At 38.5% G+C, this 14,073-nt stretch overlaps 1 protein-coding gene across 1 annotated transcript; it reads left to right on the forward strand.

The window, feature by feature from the left end:
• The first annotated feature begins 1,894 nt into the window (after positions 1 to 1,894).
• Positions 1,895 to 11,578, forward strand: LOC138308143 (uncharacterized). The gene is made up of 6 exons (XM_069249084.1): positions 1,895 to 1,903; positions 4,531 to 4,545; positions 10,225 to 10,352; positions 10,574 to 10,810; positions 11,017 to 11,245; positions 11,502 to 11,578. Exons 1-4 carry the CDS (start codon positions 1,895 to 1,897, stop codon positions 10,806 to 10,808), a joined length of 387 nt encoding a protein of 128 aa, XP_069105185.1. The 3' UTR covers positions 10,809 to 10,810; positions 11,017 to 11,245; positions 11,502 to 11,578.
• The last annotated feature ends 2,495 nt before the right edge of the window (positions 11,579 to 14,073 follow it).

The following is a 14,073-nucleotide window of genomic DNA, read 5'->3' on the forward strand; positions in this document are numbered from 1 at the left end:
TGGGAAATGAAGTGATCGGAGTTTACTAGTTTCATTCAGGCGGAGTGAAATGAAAATGTAAATATACAAAATTTAAAACCCAGTAAATGAAAGGTTTATATGTCTTTCAAGAGAAATAATGCTGTTCGATTTGGACAACTTGTTTTATTTTTGGGAAATACATGGTCGTTTTGCACCTGTGCGTATACTCCAGGAAAAAGTGAATACGTCTAAGTACTGCTAAGTCAGTATTTGAATACACATTTAAAATGAATTAATTTGATGAGACTATACCTCTACATTGCAATCAAAACACCTTTCGAAAAAAGATGGGGAGATATAGTAACTTTCGTTGGAAACACTTGCTTATTGGGTAGTTTACCACTCACGGTAGCATGCTATTAAATAAAGGTAAAATCGTACACATAAATTACTATACTTATCTTTGAATAACTCTGACATCGTTCAATACTGGGACAAAATACATACATTTTGTTTTTTAATTGTGGTCTATGGAAAAATCATAGTATAAAATTATCGGGATAACTTTACTCAAGGCATGTAAACGCAGTGATTTGATCCATTTCGAAGCGTTTTAATTTACGTTCTTGCTAGAATATTTTCAACTTTTACCATATGTCGTCTTCCGAAAAAAAATATTTCATTTGTTAACATTTATATGACACATATCCAATATTGATAGTATGATGCAAACACCCTCTCAATCACAACTAGGCCACTTTCTTGATCAATATCGCTTCGGCAAGCGCTATTTCTATCACCGATAAAGTGCAGTTCGACAACTGAGAAACAAAGCCACTATATATTTTACTTTTCATTTAGATATTTGTTCATTATAACTTGCAGTTATTTATATGGTAAAATAATGACATTTGACGATAAAAAAATTGGATACCGTTTGAGTTGAAAAATGGAATAGTTTAGCCGTAACAAAGTCCCATATTAAACGTCTCTCGAAGTTTATTCCAATGCACTCCATAAAAAAAATGTTATTTATAGTAAAATTGGTTTGTGGCAAAATCCATTGTGTGTGGTGGCGGTAATTATTCACATTTTACGATCATATCATAGGAACAAGATAAATTTCTAATCATATTTGCAATGAATGGATACATCATAATAATTTTACGAATATGTGATTTGTTTACCTCTTCTAAAAAACACGACTTCGTGTATTTCAGGTTTGTCTTCACCAAATACAGAAGAACACGATGCTGTGTACTTCGTGTTCAACGTGAGCCTGTAGCAGAGAACACGATGTCATGTATCTTCAGGAATTTAATATCCCCATGGAAACTGGTAAATTAATTAAGATAATTCTTAGTTTTCATCATGCCAGTTGTGACAACCAAATTAATTTACGATACGCATGACTCCTCTGGTGGCACATTTTCTTGCCGTTTACACATAAATGAATATCACGGGCATGGTGAATTGATTCACTCACGTGAACAATGCGTGAAAGGTCTACAAAACCACGGGAACGATTAGAAATAATTGTGTAAAAATACAGCAGATTTTTGCCACCAAATAACCAGTCATTATGTTTATTAGTGTCTATAGCAGTACTATCACTGGTTTTTATCTTGCAACTGTCCCACATACTGACCGATAACTACTGCCGGATAAACTTGTGCTTTATCCGTCAATACAAAATGCTTTATCCGTCAATACAAATGCTTTATCCGTCAATACAAATGCTTTATCCGTCAATAAGATCACTGAATTTGTTCCATATCTGACGGAACTTTTTCTAACTTGACCCAGAACTTGAACCTTCCGGTGAATGAAAGGTCATTCGGTCCCGCTAAAAAGTGACTTCACATTCACCGGAATGTAGTCATTTCTATGATTTCGAAAATCTCGTATGGCGGTGTCGTCTTTTTCTTGGCTCATGGCGAAGGTTTGTATCATAAAGTAATTTTTATTGGGTATTTATTGTTTTTTGAGTATTTTCATTTTGTTTCAGTGATATTGTAAGTGCGCTTCCCATGGCAGTAAAAAGGAGTACACTCTCATTCGGTTTAGTGAATGAATCTTTACCTCCGCATCAAAGTCATCTCGGCGTTCCTAAGTCTCGCTACAAAATAAAACTTGTATTGTAAGATAGTAACCATGTATTCTCTATTTATCCCGAAACGTGCAATTTTACAGAAATAATATTGCTTTTGGCCTTTTGACTAAAGTCTATAAATGTTGTAGTTAATACTCCTGCTTAGTAGCGCTCAGCATACCGAGAACATATAAGGGAAACAAAGAAAGAGGCGTTTTGTAGTTCAGGAAGTAAAATATTCTCCTTACAAGTCCCAAAATCTTATTTTCTATGTGATTGTTTAGGTCACCTGACCATAGGTCATGGTGAGCTATCGCGATAGCCTTTTGTCCGTTGTCCTGCGTGCGTTAACATTTCCTTTTGAACGCAATAACCTTAGAAAATATAAACCGCGCGTTATGGAACTTTGTAAGTATCGCACTAATGATTAGTATTTGACCTTGTGAACACGATAACTTGAATAAATACGAACCGAGCTTAATGAATCTTTGTTTGTAGACTAACATTGGAAATATCTAGGTCGAATTCGAAAATCAGCTTAATTCGAATCTAACTTAATTTCGTAATTATTGCCTTTTGCAATAATAATTATTGAACATTGTAAACAGGACATTGTGAGTGAATATGCACCAAGCTTAATGAAACTTTGTATGTAGACCCATTAGTTTTATGTTTCATATTCGTGGACAAAAGACATGTATTGGCAAGTAAATGACATAATTTTCTTTGTTTGATTAATTTTTGTTTGTTTGTTTGATTGATTAATTAACGTCCTATTAACAGCTATGGTCATGTCAGGACGGCCTCCCATGTATACGATGTGATGCGTGTATGTTGTGCGAGGTGCGTGTTTTGGGAGACTGTGGTATATTTATGTTGTGTCTTCTTGTATAGTGGAACTGTTGCCCTTTTAATAGTGCTATATCACTGAAGCATGCCGCCGAAGACACCAAGCAACACACCCAACCCGGTCAAATTATACTGACAACGTACGAACCAGTCGTCCCACTCTCTGTATGTTGAGCGCCAAGCAGGAGCAGAAACTACCACTTTTATAGACTTTGGTGCGTCTCGGCCAGCGGACAGAATCCAGAGTCTTCCTCACAGGGCTAATAACTAATTTGTATCAAACATCAGGTGACCGTTTAGGCCAATGGGCCTCTTGCACGCTGATGTAATTTTCAATGACTACTCGAATATATTTCTCTCCTTTTGGGTGATTGTAATTCCCTCCCAAGTAGATGATAAACTGCTTCTGTTTCATCTCTTTGTTGGGTGTAGCGATTGACTGACATTCCTTTCCATTTTCTATTCTTATTGCGTATCATTAATTGTTACTTGTTGTTTCCGCCCGTGTAAAAAGCTTGATATCCAACCGATTCTGATTTTACTTAATAATCTTCATCGTGGTAGGGCTGTATAGAATGTATATACAATCTATTTCCCATGGCTGACATCCATTTATGTAACAACTCCAATAGGTGTTCTTCAAATCCTTCGGGGGTAGACTGGATAGCTCCCTCTCGTTGAGTTACTCGCGCGTTACTAACCCTTGTCTTACCTTGGTTTTCTAACGGTTTATTACTTGTCTCCCACTCTGCCTTTTCTATTAAGGTAGAAGAAACCACTTTGGAAATCACACAATGACACCACATTAAAAATATACTAGTTTCTCAAAAACCTGGTAACTCTGATACGCTGCAGGCTGAAATATCGTCAAATAGATATTAAACAATGTATTGAAGCATTTTTCACCGACATTCTAAGTCTATGAGATAAATGCTAGATTAAAATATGCCACAAAAATATCATTGAAAAAGTGAAATAAGCGAAAAAATACCAAACTCATGATACAGGTCAGAATAATTCTAACAAAATGGCATTGTGTGTTTTTCAGATAATATGCGAGTGCATGCGACCCTTTGTTTACCTATATTCGTTGCAACGTATGTACACAACACTTGTAAAAATTGGGTTCACGGCACCATCATCGTCGCCATGTTTGAAAACAAATGTACTGTCAAAGTCGAAACAAAAAACTTGATTACCAAAAAACTGAGCACACAATCGTAACCAAACATCGCATAAGTTAATTTAACCTATTTATAAAACAACAGAAATATGCTTCACGTAAATCGCCTGTTCAACAGTTGACTTTTTGAGACGTAAACTTCTGCTTGAAGTACTTTCGATTTCATCTTCACCGCTTCCTGCCGGAAACCACAAAAACTATTACTACGCAGAAAATAACGTGATAATCTTTTAGTTTATTTCTGACTCATGAGAAATATTTCTGCAATATTTTGTTTTTGTTTCTATTAAACTTTACAAACAAAAAACATTTTATGCAAACTATTCTTTAAAACAATGAGATATGAATTTGAGAATTTTTTATTTTCTTCGGAGCACTCACTTCCGGAATGGCGTTAAATCGACGACAAGAAATGTTTACATGTGTTCTTGAAGTGTCTTGAAAGATCGAAAGCGAATCGGTAAGTAATTTTGTTTTAATAACAGTTTAAGCTTAAAATACTGATGTAAACATGAACTTGATTTAATGATTATGCCCTGCATTTATGTAAACCAATAGTTTACTCCAGTCTGAAAGCTGCCTGGCCGCAGCCGAAAGTCAACAAATTTGCAAAATTTTGATAAGCATTATAATTTTCTTATTGTACTTTTGGTGTATGTTTTATAGAAATAAAAAAGTTATTAAACACTTTATAAGATTTTTTGTGCGTTTTTAAGGGTTATTATTTATTGTTTTGGTGCTGAGGTATATACGGCAGCCCTATTGAGACAACACGTGTAATACAGAATATAATGACAAATAAGAGGAATAACAGAAACAAATGCAGATTTGGTTTACCAGGTGGTAAATATGTGGGTAGAAGAAAACAGCAACATATTAATGCTGGCCGTAAGCCAAAACTTTATAATATAACAAAGTACTCATGTGATGTGTCTTCTGGCATAAACCTGGTAATCATTAGGAAAGCTACCAAAAACGCTCCTATTTCAAAAATTCTAAGTCAACTTTATAAAAGTAAAGAAACTGGCCGAGTAAAGAAACGAAGTGTTCAAGAACTATATGGTATTGAGAATGTGCCCAGTTGGTTTAGGTTTATAAATTTATATTCATTAGAAAAACATGTTTCGGAGGTCACAATTCACGCTGCACTGTGTAAGAAAGCATTTGAACTTGCCGTGAATGGTACAAGCCCTATGAAACTGTCAGCTGAAGTCCACAGGTATGGACTGGCATCAGTGCTATCTCTTACTTGCAAAGGTTGTGGAAAAGATTTTCTATCCGAAACCAGCTCAAAAATAGAAAGACCTTCAAATGGTACTTCAAAACACTTTGGAATTATTGTGAGAGCTGTGTGGGCATCTATAGTGACAGGGAGTGGCAATGCACATCTTAATGAATTTTTGGCATCGTGTGACTCACCTGGACTCGGTCAAAACACGTTCCAAAAAATAGAAAGGGAAATAAATTCCTGGTGGAAAGATGCCCTAGAGAAGGAAATCAATAGCGCTATTGAGGAGGAAAAGAGGATTGCCATCGCTAAGCAAAGTTTCCATCAGGGTATTGTTATTTTCATTCCGATTGAGAAATGTAGAGTAGTCAATTTCATAATTTCAGTGTGCAAACGTTGGTTACTTATATCTTGCCAGAATTTATGCATATCATTATATGCCATGTTTCTACCACAATAGGCAGTGTTATTCCTAACTCTCAGGGTATCAAATAAACATTAAACAATTCAGCTGTTGATTAACAATTTGTTTATACCACACGTGGTATTAACTCTGTACTCATTCTGATTGGCTGACACAGTAAACTTTGACCCAACTACTTTTCTTTGGTGTGTGTGTCACATCATCATTTGTCAACGTCACGAATAATCGAATGACGTCATACTATGTTGTGATCACCACTTGACATCCAAACTGGTGTTGGAAAATGTATGTGTCATGGTCCTTATGTCAAAATAAGTGACTTGTTCATGCTGGGGTGTAAAATCAACATGAAATATTAAAAATATGTGTAATGCATTTTGACGGAAAGGATTTCACTGACGAGTTCAGTATATTAAACAAGTCTGAAACGGACTTGAACTTTGATATCAATGGATTATTTATTAGAATTTGACTTTTAAATAATAATTAGTACCTTTTTGCTGATGAAAATATTTCTACACCCTATTTGCATATTTCAGCAAATACAGGTTACTTTATCCTCACCGTATTTCTATCGGCTAAAAGCAAATATCATTGTGGTAGAAACAAACGGGTCACACGACTCGTGGATGTTGAATATTGAATTTATTGCACACTCGTATGGAATAAATTCAATATTCAACAACCATTCATTGTGTAACCTCTATTTATATACGCTGACATGTACACTTTCTGCTACTTATTATACTGTTGTTATGAAATAATGTCTATTACTTTTTTAATGATTATCTACAATTTCTTCCTAAAAACATTTTCAAAAATATCATGGTCTGTCCGTCTGTCTGTAACGCTTGGTTTCGGTGCAAGAAGTGCCACAAATCTTAAGCAATGTTTTTGTAACTTGGTGTCATTTTAAGATATGCCAATGGCTCGGATGAGTTCATTCCATATAGGGAATAGTGCCATGGATTTGTTTCAGATCCAATTATTTATTTTTAATATTGTTATCTTAAAGTAAAATACATGTAAGAAGCTGAAACTGCTAAAATAGTAGTAATGGTGTAAAATAAGTAACTTCTGTTACTAATGCATCTGCTCCTGTTACTGATAGACAAAAAATACCATTCATCAGCATTGGACCATATGTAAGCTAGCCTGTACCATATTCGCCGTAATTAGCGCCCAGGGGGCATAAATAATTGTAACAAGGGAGGCGCTTATGAATAAACCAAAATGTAAGTTGTGGATGAAAAAAAATCTTTCTGTACTCATGGTACATTAATCTCTTAAATGTATATGTCTTTTATCACTTGAAATGCATGATCATGTTGTGATTCATATGTAAGACTTGCAAGTTCATGTCATATATTATACAATACTGATGTTAATTTATACAACTTTAGCTCTTCTCCAGAAAAGGGGAGGGGTGCTTATAGGTTGAGGGGAGCTAATTACGGCGAATACGGTATTGATGTATTGTAAAATTGGATGCTGATGTTAACACTCCCTACATTTTTAGGAATCCCCTCTGTGACTGTTATTTGTGATGGTGGGTGGTCGAAGAGGTCGCATAAGCATATCTACAATGCGCTTGGGGGAGTCGCCATTATCATTGGGGCAGCAACACAGAAAATCTTGCACCTAGGCGTTCGCAACAAACACTGTGCAATATGTAGTCGTGCCAGGACAGCAGGACTGGAAGCCAAAGCACATGAGTGCTTCAAGAACTGGGAGGCATCGAGTCAAGCTATGGAGGCAGACATAATTGTGGAGGGTTTTTTAAAGGCAAATGATCATGGGATGAGGTACATGAGAATGGTGGGAGACGGTGACTCATCAGTATTTGCACATATACGCGAGAAAGTGCCGGTTTGGGGACCACATGCCGAAAAGCTGGAGTGCGCAAATCATGTTTGCAAATGCCTCCGTGGAAATTTGGAAAAACTTGTAGAGAAGCATCCAGAGTATAAAGGCAAAGGGAATCTTACAAAGGCGACCAGGATCCGCTTAGTGACAGCAGTAAGGTGTGCCATCAGGATGCGGTCAGCGAGCAAAGACACACAACAGGCAGCTAAACTCCTGGCCAGAGACATTAGAAATTCTGTTTGCCACATCTATGTTGACCACAACAACTGCAGTCCAGATATCTGCAAAGCAAAGAAGATGCCGGCCCCTTATCCAACTGACACCACTAGTACTGCAGATACAGAGGATGACCTAATTTCTGACCAGGCACATTTCTAGAATGACGGTACATCAATTGCAGACCAGGAGCAGTCTCGAGGCCACACATGTTGGGTGACTGTTGATTTGGAGAAAATGGCGAATATGAAGCGTGACATACTTCAAATTTTGAATCGTGTCGCTGATAAGAGTCATCGCCTTATCGGCTACTACACTTCAAACCTTGCGGATGCTGGATGATTTGTTTGTTTGTTTGTCTGATTAATTAACGTCCTATTAACAGCTATGGTCATGTAAGGACGGCCTCCCATGTATGCGGTGTGTTGCGTGTATGTTGTGCGAGGTGCGTGTTTCGGGAGACTGCGGTATATTCATGTTGTCTTCTTGTATAGTGGAACTTTTGCCCTTTTTATAGTGCTATATCACTGATTCATGCCGCCGAAGACACCAAGCAACACACCCCACCCGGTCACATTATACTGACAACGGGCGAACCAGTCGTCCCACTCCCTTTTTGCTGAGCGCTAAGCAGGAGCAGAAACTACCACTTTTACAGACTTTGGTGTGTCTCGGCCAGGGGACAGAACCCAGAGCCTTCCTCACAGGGGCGAACGCTCAACTCAAGGCCAAAAGTGAGGCGTTGCCAAGGGAGGCATTAGGAAGGATAAAGTCAGTTAGGAAGAATAGAAAAGATAAGATCCTAAATTTAGTCGCCTTTTACGATCATGCAATAGGGGCAGCAGGTACAATTCTAACGCCCTACCTGCAGGGCTACTATGAGGATCCGGTCCAAGTTTGACAGTGGCAAAGTATTCAACCACTGTAACAGGTGGTCCTGGAATACTAGATGCTATGCAGGTGGATTGCGCCTCAATCTTGGACCAGAGTGGCCAACTGCTGTGTGGGAAAAGATTACCGGTACCTTACCAGGGAAACTGTTTACAAATCTGTGCGTGACACGGAAGAGAACACTGAGTACCTGCAGCAGGTCCAAGGCCAAACCAGAAAGCACGAAGCGAAGATGGGAGAAGCGCCGTGCAATTTCAAGGGTGAACTCCACACAGAAGGCGAAGCAGGAATATGGGCCCCGAGTCCATTGATGTCAGTCCAGATGTCTCAATAGAGGTGTTGGAGGAGAAAAAGGAACTATTTCTTCAGACTCGGGTCCATGTTTCTCCTGAGGAAATTGCGTTAACAGAAGAGGAAACTCGTTCACAGTCAGGGAGTACCTCTTTGAAGGACGCGCGCAGGATCCGATTGACATCCTCTGTATTCGGCCGCATTGTCAAGCGACGTCCAACCATAAATGTCCGTCCACTTGTGAAGGAACTTCTCTACAAGGATTTTGCTGGCACTCATGCTATGGAAATAGGGAAAATAATGGAGGAGGTAGCATGTGATGAGTATGTAAAATCAAAAGGAGGTGCAGTTGTTATACGGAGATCTGGGCTTGTCATCCACCCACTTCATCAGTTCCTTGGTGCCAGTCCGGATGGTATTGTTTTGGAGGATGACAACGCAGTAGGGTTGATTGAGGTCAAAAACTTGCTCTATGACAAACCAATTGATCTCACCACCGCTGCAAACCTGAAACACATGCGTAACTTCTGTCTGGAGTCGTCAACTGGTCAATTGCGCCTAAAAGTCAACCATAACTTTTATTACCAATGTCAAGGTCTTGTCAACATTGTCAATCTTCCTTGGATTGACTTTGTTGTACGGACAGAGCGACCGCATCAGCTCTATGTGAAAAGGATTCTGAGGGACAAGCAGTTGTGGGAGAATGTTATGGTACCCAAGCTTAAAGCCTTCTACTACAAAGCCATGCTCCCTGAAATGGCCTGTCCCCGTGCAAGACTCAATCCAGGGATACGTGAACCTGATGTGTGGGTATGTGTCAAGTATCATTTCACAGAAGGCACATTAGTTGAAGACATGATATATGTGTGTGATAATTTAATACTACATATTGTTATATTGGCATAGAGTATAGTGAAATGGATAACTTTTATGTTTGTAGTTGTTATTATCACACACAATTATACATATTAGATTATAATGCGTTAAATCAAAAATATGCAAATTTGTTGACTTGGGCTGTTATTTATGATTTAGGATGTAAATCTTATCTTCCCAAATTTTACACTGCCGTTATACTGTTTATGATCTTGTCATTGTCTATAATCTATGTATATTAATACTTTTAAGTTTTATTTGATTTCTATGTTATATGTGTTGCAATGATGCTTTATTTTTATTATTCCATGTGTAAATGACCAAAGTCATTAATTATGTATTTTCAGTTTGATGTTCCTGCGAGGAAAACAGCAGTGAAGAAACCTCAAGCTAAGAAACGCAAGAGACAGTGTGATAGCAGTTCTGACTCAAACGAAGACGTTGACATCTTACCAGGCACTTCAAGGACTCCAACGTAAGACAACTTGTCCAAATTGTATAATAATTTAAAATATCTATTTTAAACCATTTAATGTCATAACGTTTATATAGATAGATTTATAGATGATTAGCTCACGTCATACATGTCATTTGAATGTTGGCTCCACCATCCAGGTTAAACTGCCTAGACATTATCCACATATTAATATGTGACGGAACTTCAGAAAATCATAAATATTAATAATTTATATGCAGATCCCGACAGCGAGTTGTCAAATTTGTTGGCCGGAGGATATACCACCAGTGGATTGTTGATGGCACAGGCACACTTGAGTGGTACTCGGGAACAGTTCTTGCTGTGGTGAGTGGGCTAGACGGTAGTGACGACGCTGTGTATGAAGTGCAGTATGATGGAGAAGATGATTCTTTCGAAGTTGACCATCTGATAGAGGACTTTAGAGCTTCACAAGTCAAGTTCATTGATGTTTAAAGGTAACTATGTTATATTAAAAACTTATAGATTTGGTATATTAATTATCTTCAAAATGATGAAGATGGCCCTTATAATGTTGATAAAAAAAGGCTACAAGATTGGTGAGTCATATTGTATCCCACTTGATTTGTTCTCGTTTATGTGAGACTTAAATATAATCCATGAGCTTTATAATTTATGTCTATTTTTCAATTTGTTTTTCCAGCTTGACTACGCCTCGGTTCACTCCAGCTTGACTACGCCTCGGTTCCCTCCAGCCTGACTACGCCTCGATTTCTTCCAGTTTGACTACACCTCGATTCCTCCCAGCTTGACTACGCCTTGGTTCCCTCCAGCTTGACTACGCCTCGGTTCCCTCCAGCTTGACTACACCTCGGTTCCCACATTTAATCTACGTTTGATCAAACTTGCCCTTCACCTTTCACACCTTGTAGGTAAGACAATATACCGGTATATGATCTAAGTATTTGTGTATATGTTGAGTCATGTTGTATTCCACTTGCACTTTTACCATTCAAGTGGATTTGAATGTGACACATGTAATTAAAAGAGTGACTGTATGAAGAATTAGATGAAGTAGAAAAATTTATACTGCTACTATAATCGCTTAAAGAATTCTACTTTTGCCAATCATTAAGTGTCCTGATCAAATTGCATTGTCTGAATATTTTTCATTTCTATTGGTCTTAGCTTGACTACGCCTTGGTTCCCTCCAGCTTAGCTACGCCTCGATTCCTCCCAGTTTGACTACACCTCGGTTCCCTCCAGCCTGACTACGCCTTTATTCCTTCCAGTTTGACTACACCTCGATTCCTCCCAGCTTCCCAGTTCGACTACGCCTTGGTTCCCTCCAGCTTGACTACGCCTCGGTTCCCTCCAGCTTGACTACGCCTTGGTTCCCTCTAGCTTGACTACGCCTCGATTCCTCCCAGTTTGACTACGCCTCGATTCCTCCCAGTTTGACTACGCCTCGATTCCTCCCAGCTTGACTACACCTTGGTTCCCTCCAGCTTGACTACGCCTCGATTCCTCCCAGCTTGACTACGCCTCGGTTCCCTCCAGCTTGACTACGCCTCGATTCCTCCCAGCTTGACTACGCCTCGATTCCTCCCAGCTTGACTACGCCTCGGTTCCCTATAGATTACTAACATCTCATCTCAGTTCCTTCTACATAATAGATCACAGACCTGTAGGTATATTTGAGGAAACTGTTTAATAATATAGATCGTCCAACAACAATATGATTGGTTGAGAAAATATGAATTATTAGCAATGATTAAGGAGTGAATACATTAATTTAACACCTTCAACCATTTGAAACCCCTCCAGAATAAATATGCTAAAAATGACATAATGTGTCTGATCATGAAAGGCCTCCATACTTTTGGGAAAGTAGTTCCTAAATGGGTCCCTCAGTTTTTCAGACTAGATTATAATTTTTTTGTTTGTGTTTAGTGGTTTTCTTGCACATAATTATATTCTTAAATGAGGGCATGCACTTCCTTGTATTTTCATAATTATGTTTTACCTTTTTTTTTAATAGTTTTGGAAATCACTGCAATTGATGCATTTTTTTTAAAAATGTTCGATTTAAACTAAATATTTTTTTGTTCTGTTGAATTGTACTTGGATCTAGCTACATTTTTGAATAGTATGGGCCAAGACAAAAGCAACGATATACGACATGCCATACTTTTCATATAATTCTGAAAGAAAATTCACTTTTAAAAAACCTGGCTTGATGAACCTTAATTCGTATTAAACTATAAAAGACGACTGTGTAGAGCGAGATGCGTGTTTTGTGAGACTAGGGTATGTTTGTGTTGTTTTGTTTGATTAATTAACGTCATATTAACAGCCAGGGTCATAAGGGGACGGCCTCCCAGGTATTCGGTGTTTACGTATGTGTAGAGCGAGGTGCGTGTTTTGGGAGACTAGGGTATGTTTGTGTTGTGTCTTGTGATTTAATTTTCGGCCTTTCATGTATATGGTGTGTGAAGTGCTGTGCTTGTATGGGAAACTGCGGCAAGTCTTGGCTTTTCATAGTGATATCCAACACACGAGCACGCCTCGGTGAGAAAAGGCAACTTAAAAAATGGCAAGAGTTTCAGTCTATTACATGAAGACACAAAGTTGATAACAACCTTTCAACCGACTTTTGTTACAAAAAACCCATCCGAGATGAAAAAAATAGGAGCGTCAATCACAGCCCACCAAAGTCATCGCGGATGATGTCAGTAGGGCTTAGAATTCTACCTGCTGCCCCTATTGCATGATCGGAAAAGGCGACTAAATTTAGGATCTTATCTTTTCTCTTGTTCCTAGCTGACTTTGTTGTATCCTGATGGCTCCCTTGGCATCGCCTCATTTTTGGCGTTGAGTTTAGCGTTCGCACCTGTGAGGAGCGGGAGGAGTGGTTCTGTCCCCTGGCCGAGACACACCAAAGTCTATAAAAGTGGTAGTTTCTGCTCCTGTTTGGCGCTCAGCATACAGGGATTGGGACGACTGGTTTGCCCGTTGTCAGTATAAAACCGGGTGGGATGTGTTGGTTGGTGTCTTCGGCGTCATGCTACAGTGAAATAATGTTATATAAAGGGCAACCGTTCATGACCCTGGCTGTTAGTAGGACGTTAAATTATCAAACCAACAAATGTTATTGTAATAAGCTGTATCTAACAGTGCCTTCACACTTATCCAATTTTAATATGACAACGGCTACGTGAGAATATATTTTTCAGCTATTTAAGTTAATTGCATGTTACAAATCTTGTTTGTTGTAAATTTTGCTGTGGCTTGCTATATATAAGATGTACCGTAGTCTATTCTCAGAACAACTGCACAAAATTCCACCATCTGAACGACGAAAAAACCTGCTTCACATAAACAGTTTTAATATGTCAGAAGTATGATAGCCTAAAGCGATAACAAGCGGAAAATGTTCCACTGGACTAGCGAAGGAAAATTCAATTTCGGTGAATTTAATCATAGGTTCTCCGTCGGGAACATAGAGTACTGAGTACTCACGACGTGGTGTTCTCGTGTCACCGTAGGATATAAGAAGCTGACGGATTTCCCAATACCTGATTTATCCTCAAATATCATCTTGTCATCTGTGTGAGCAGTGATTACAGTACGGCAATATTCGCGGACTTTCTAGGCCTAACCAATAACCAATAGTGATAGACGATACTGGTAATTCATCAAAACTTATGTCTCCCGAGAGTGACGTTACTTCAGATTTACAGCACTATCGAGGTATACT

This window comes from Argopecten irradians, chromosome 14 (assembly GCF_041381155.1).
Source record: "Argopecten irradians isolate NY chromosome 14, Ai_NY, whole genome shotgun sequence".
Lineage (NCBI taxonomy): Eukaryota > Metazoa > Mollusca > Bivalvia > Pectinida > Pectinidae > Argopecten > Argopecten irradians.

What these genes read in the sequence shown, in the direction of transcription:
- LOC138308143 (XM_069249084.1), top strand. An exon ending in GGCACTTCAAGGACTCCAAC is followed by an intron (nt 10,353 to 10,573) that starts GTAAGACAACTT and finishes ATTTATATGCAG; the next exon opens with ATCCCGACAGCGAGTTGTCA.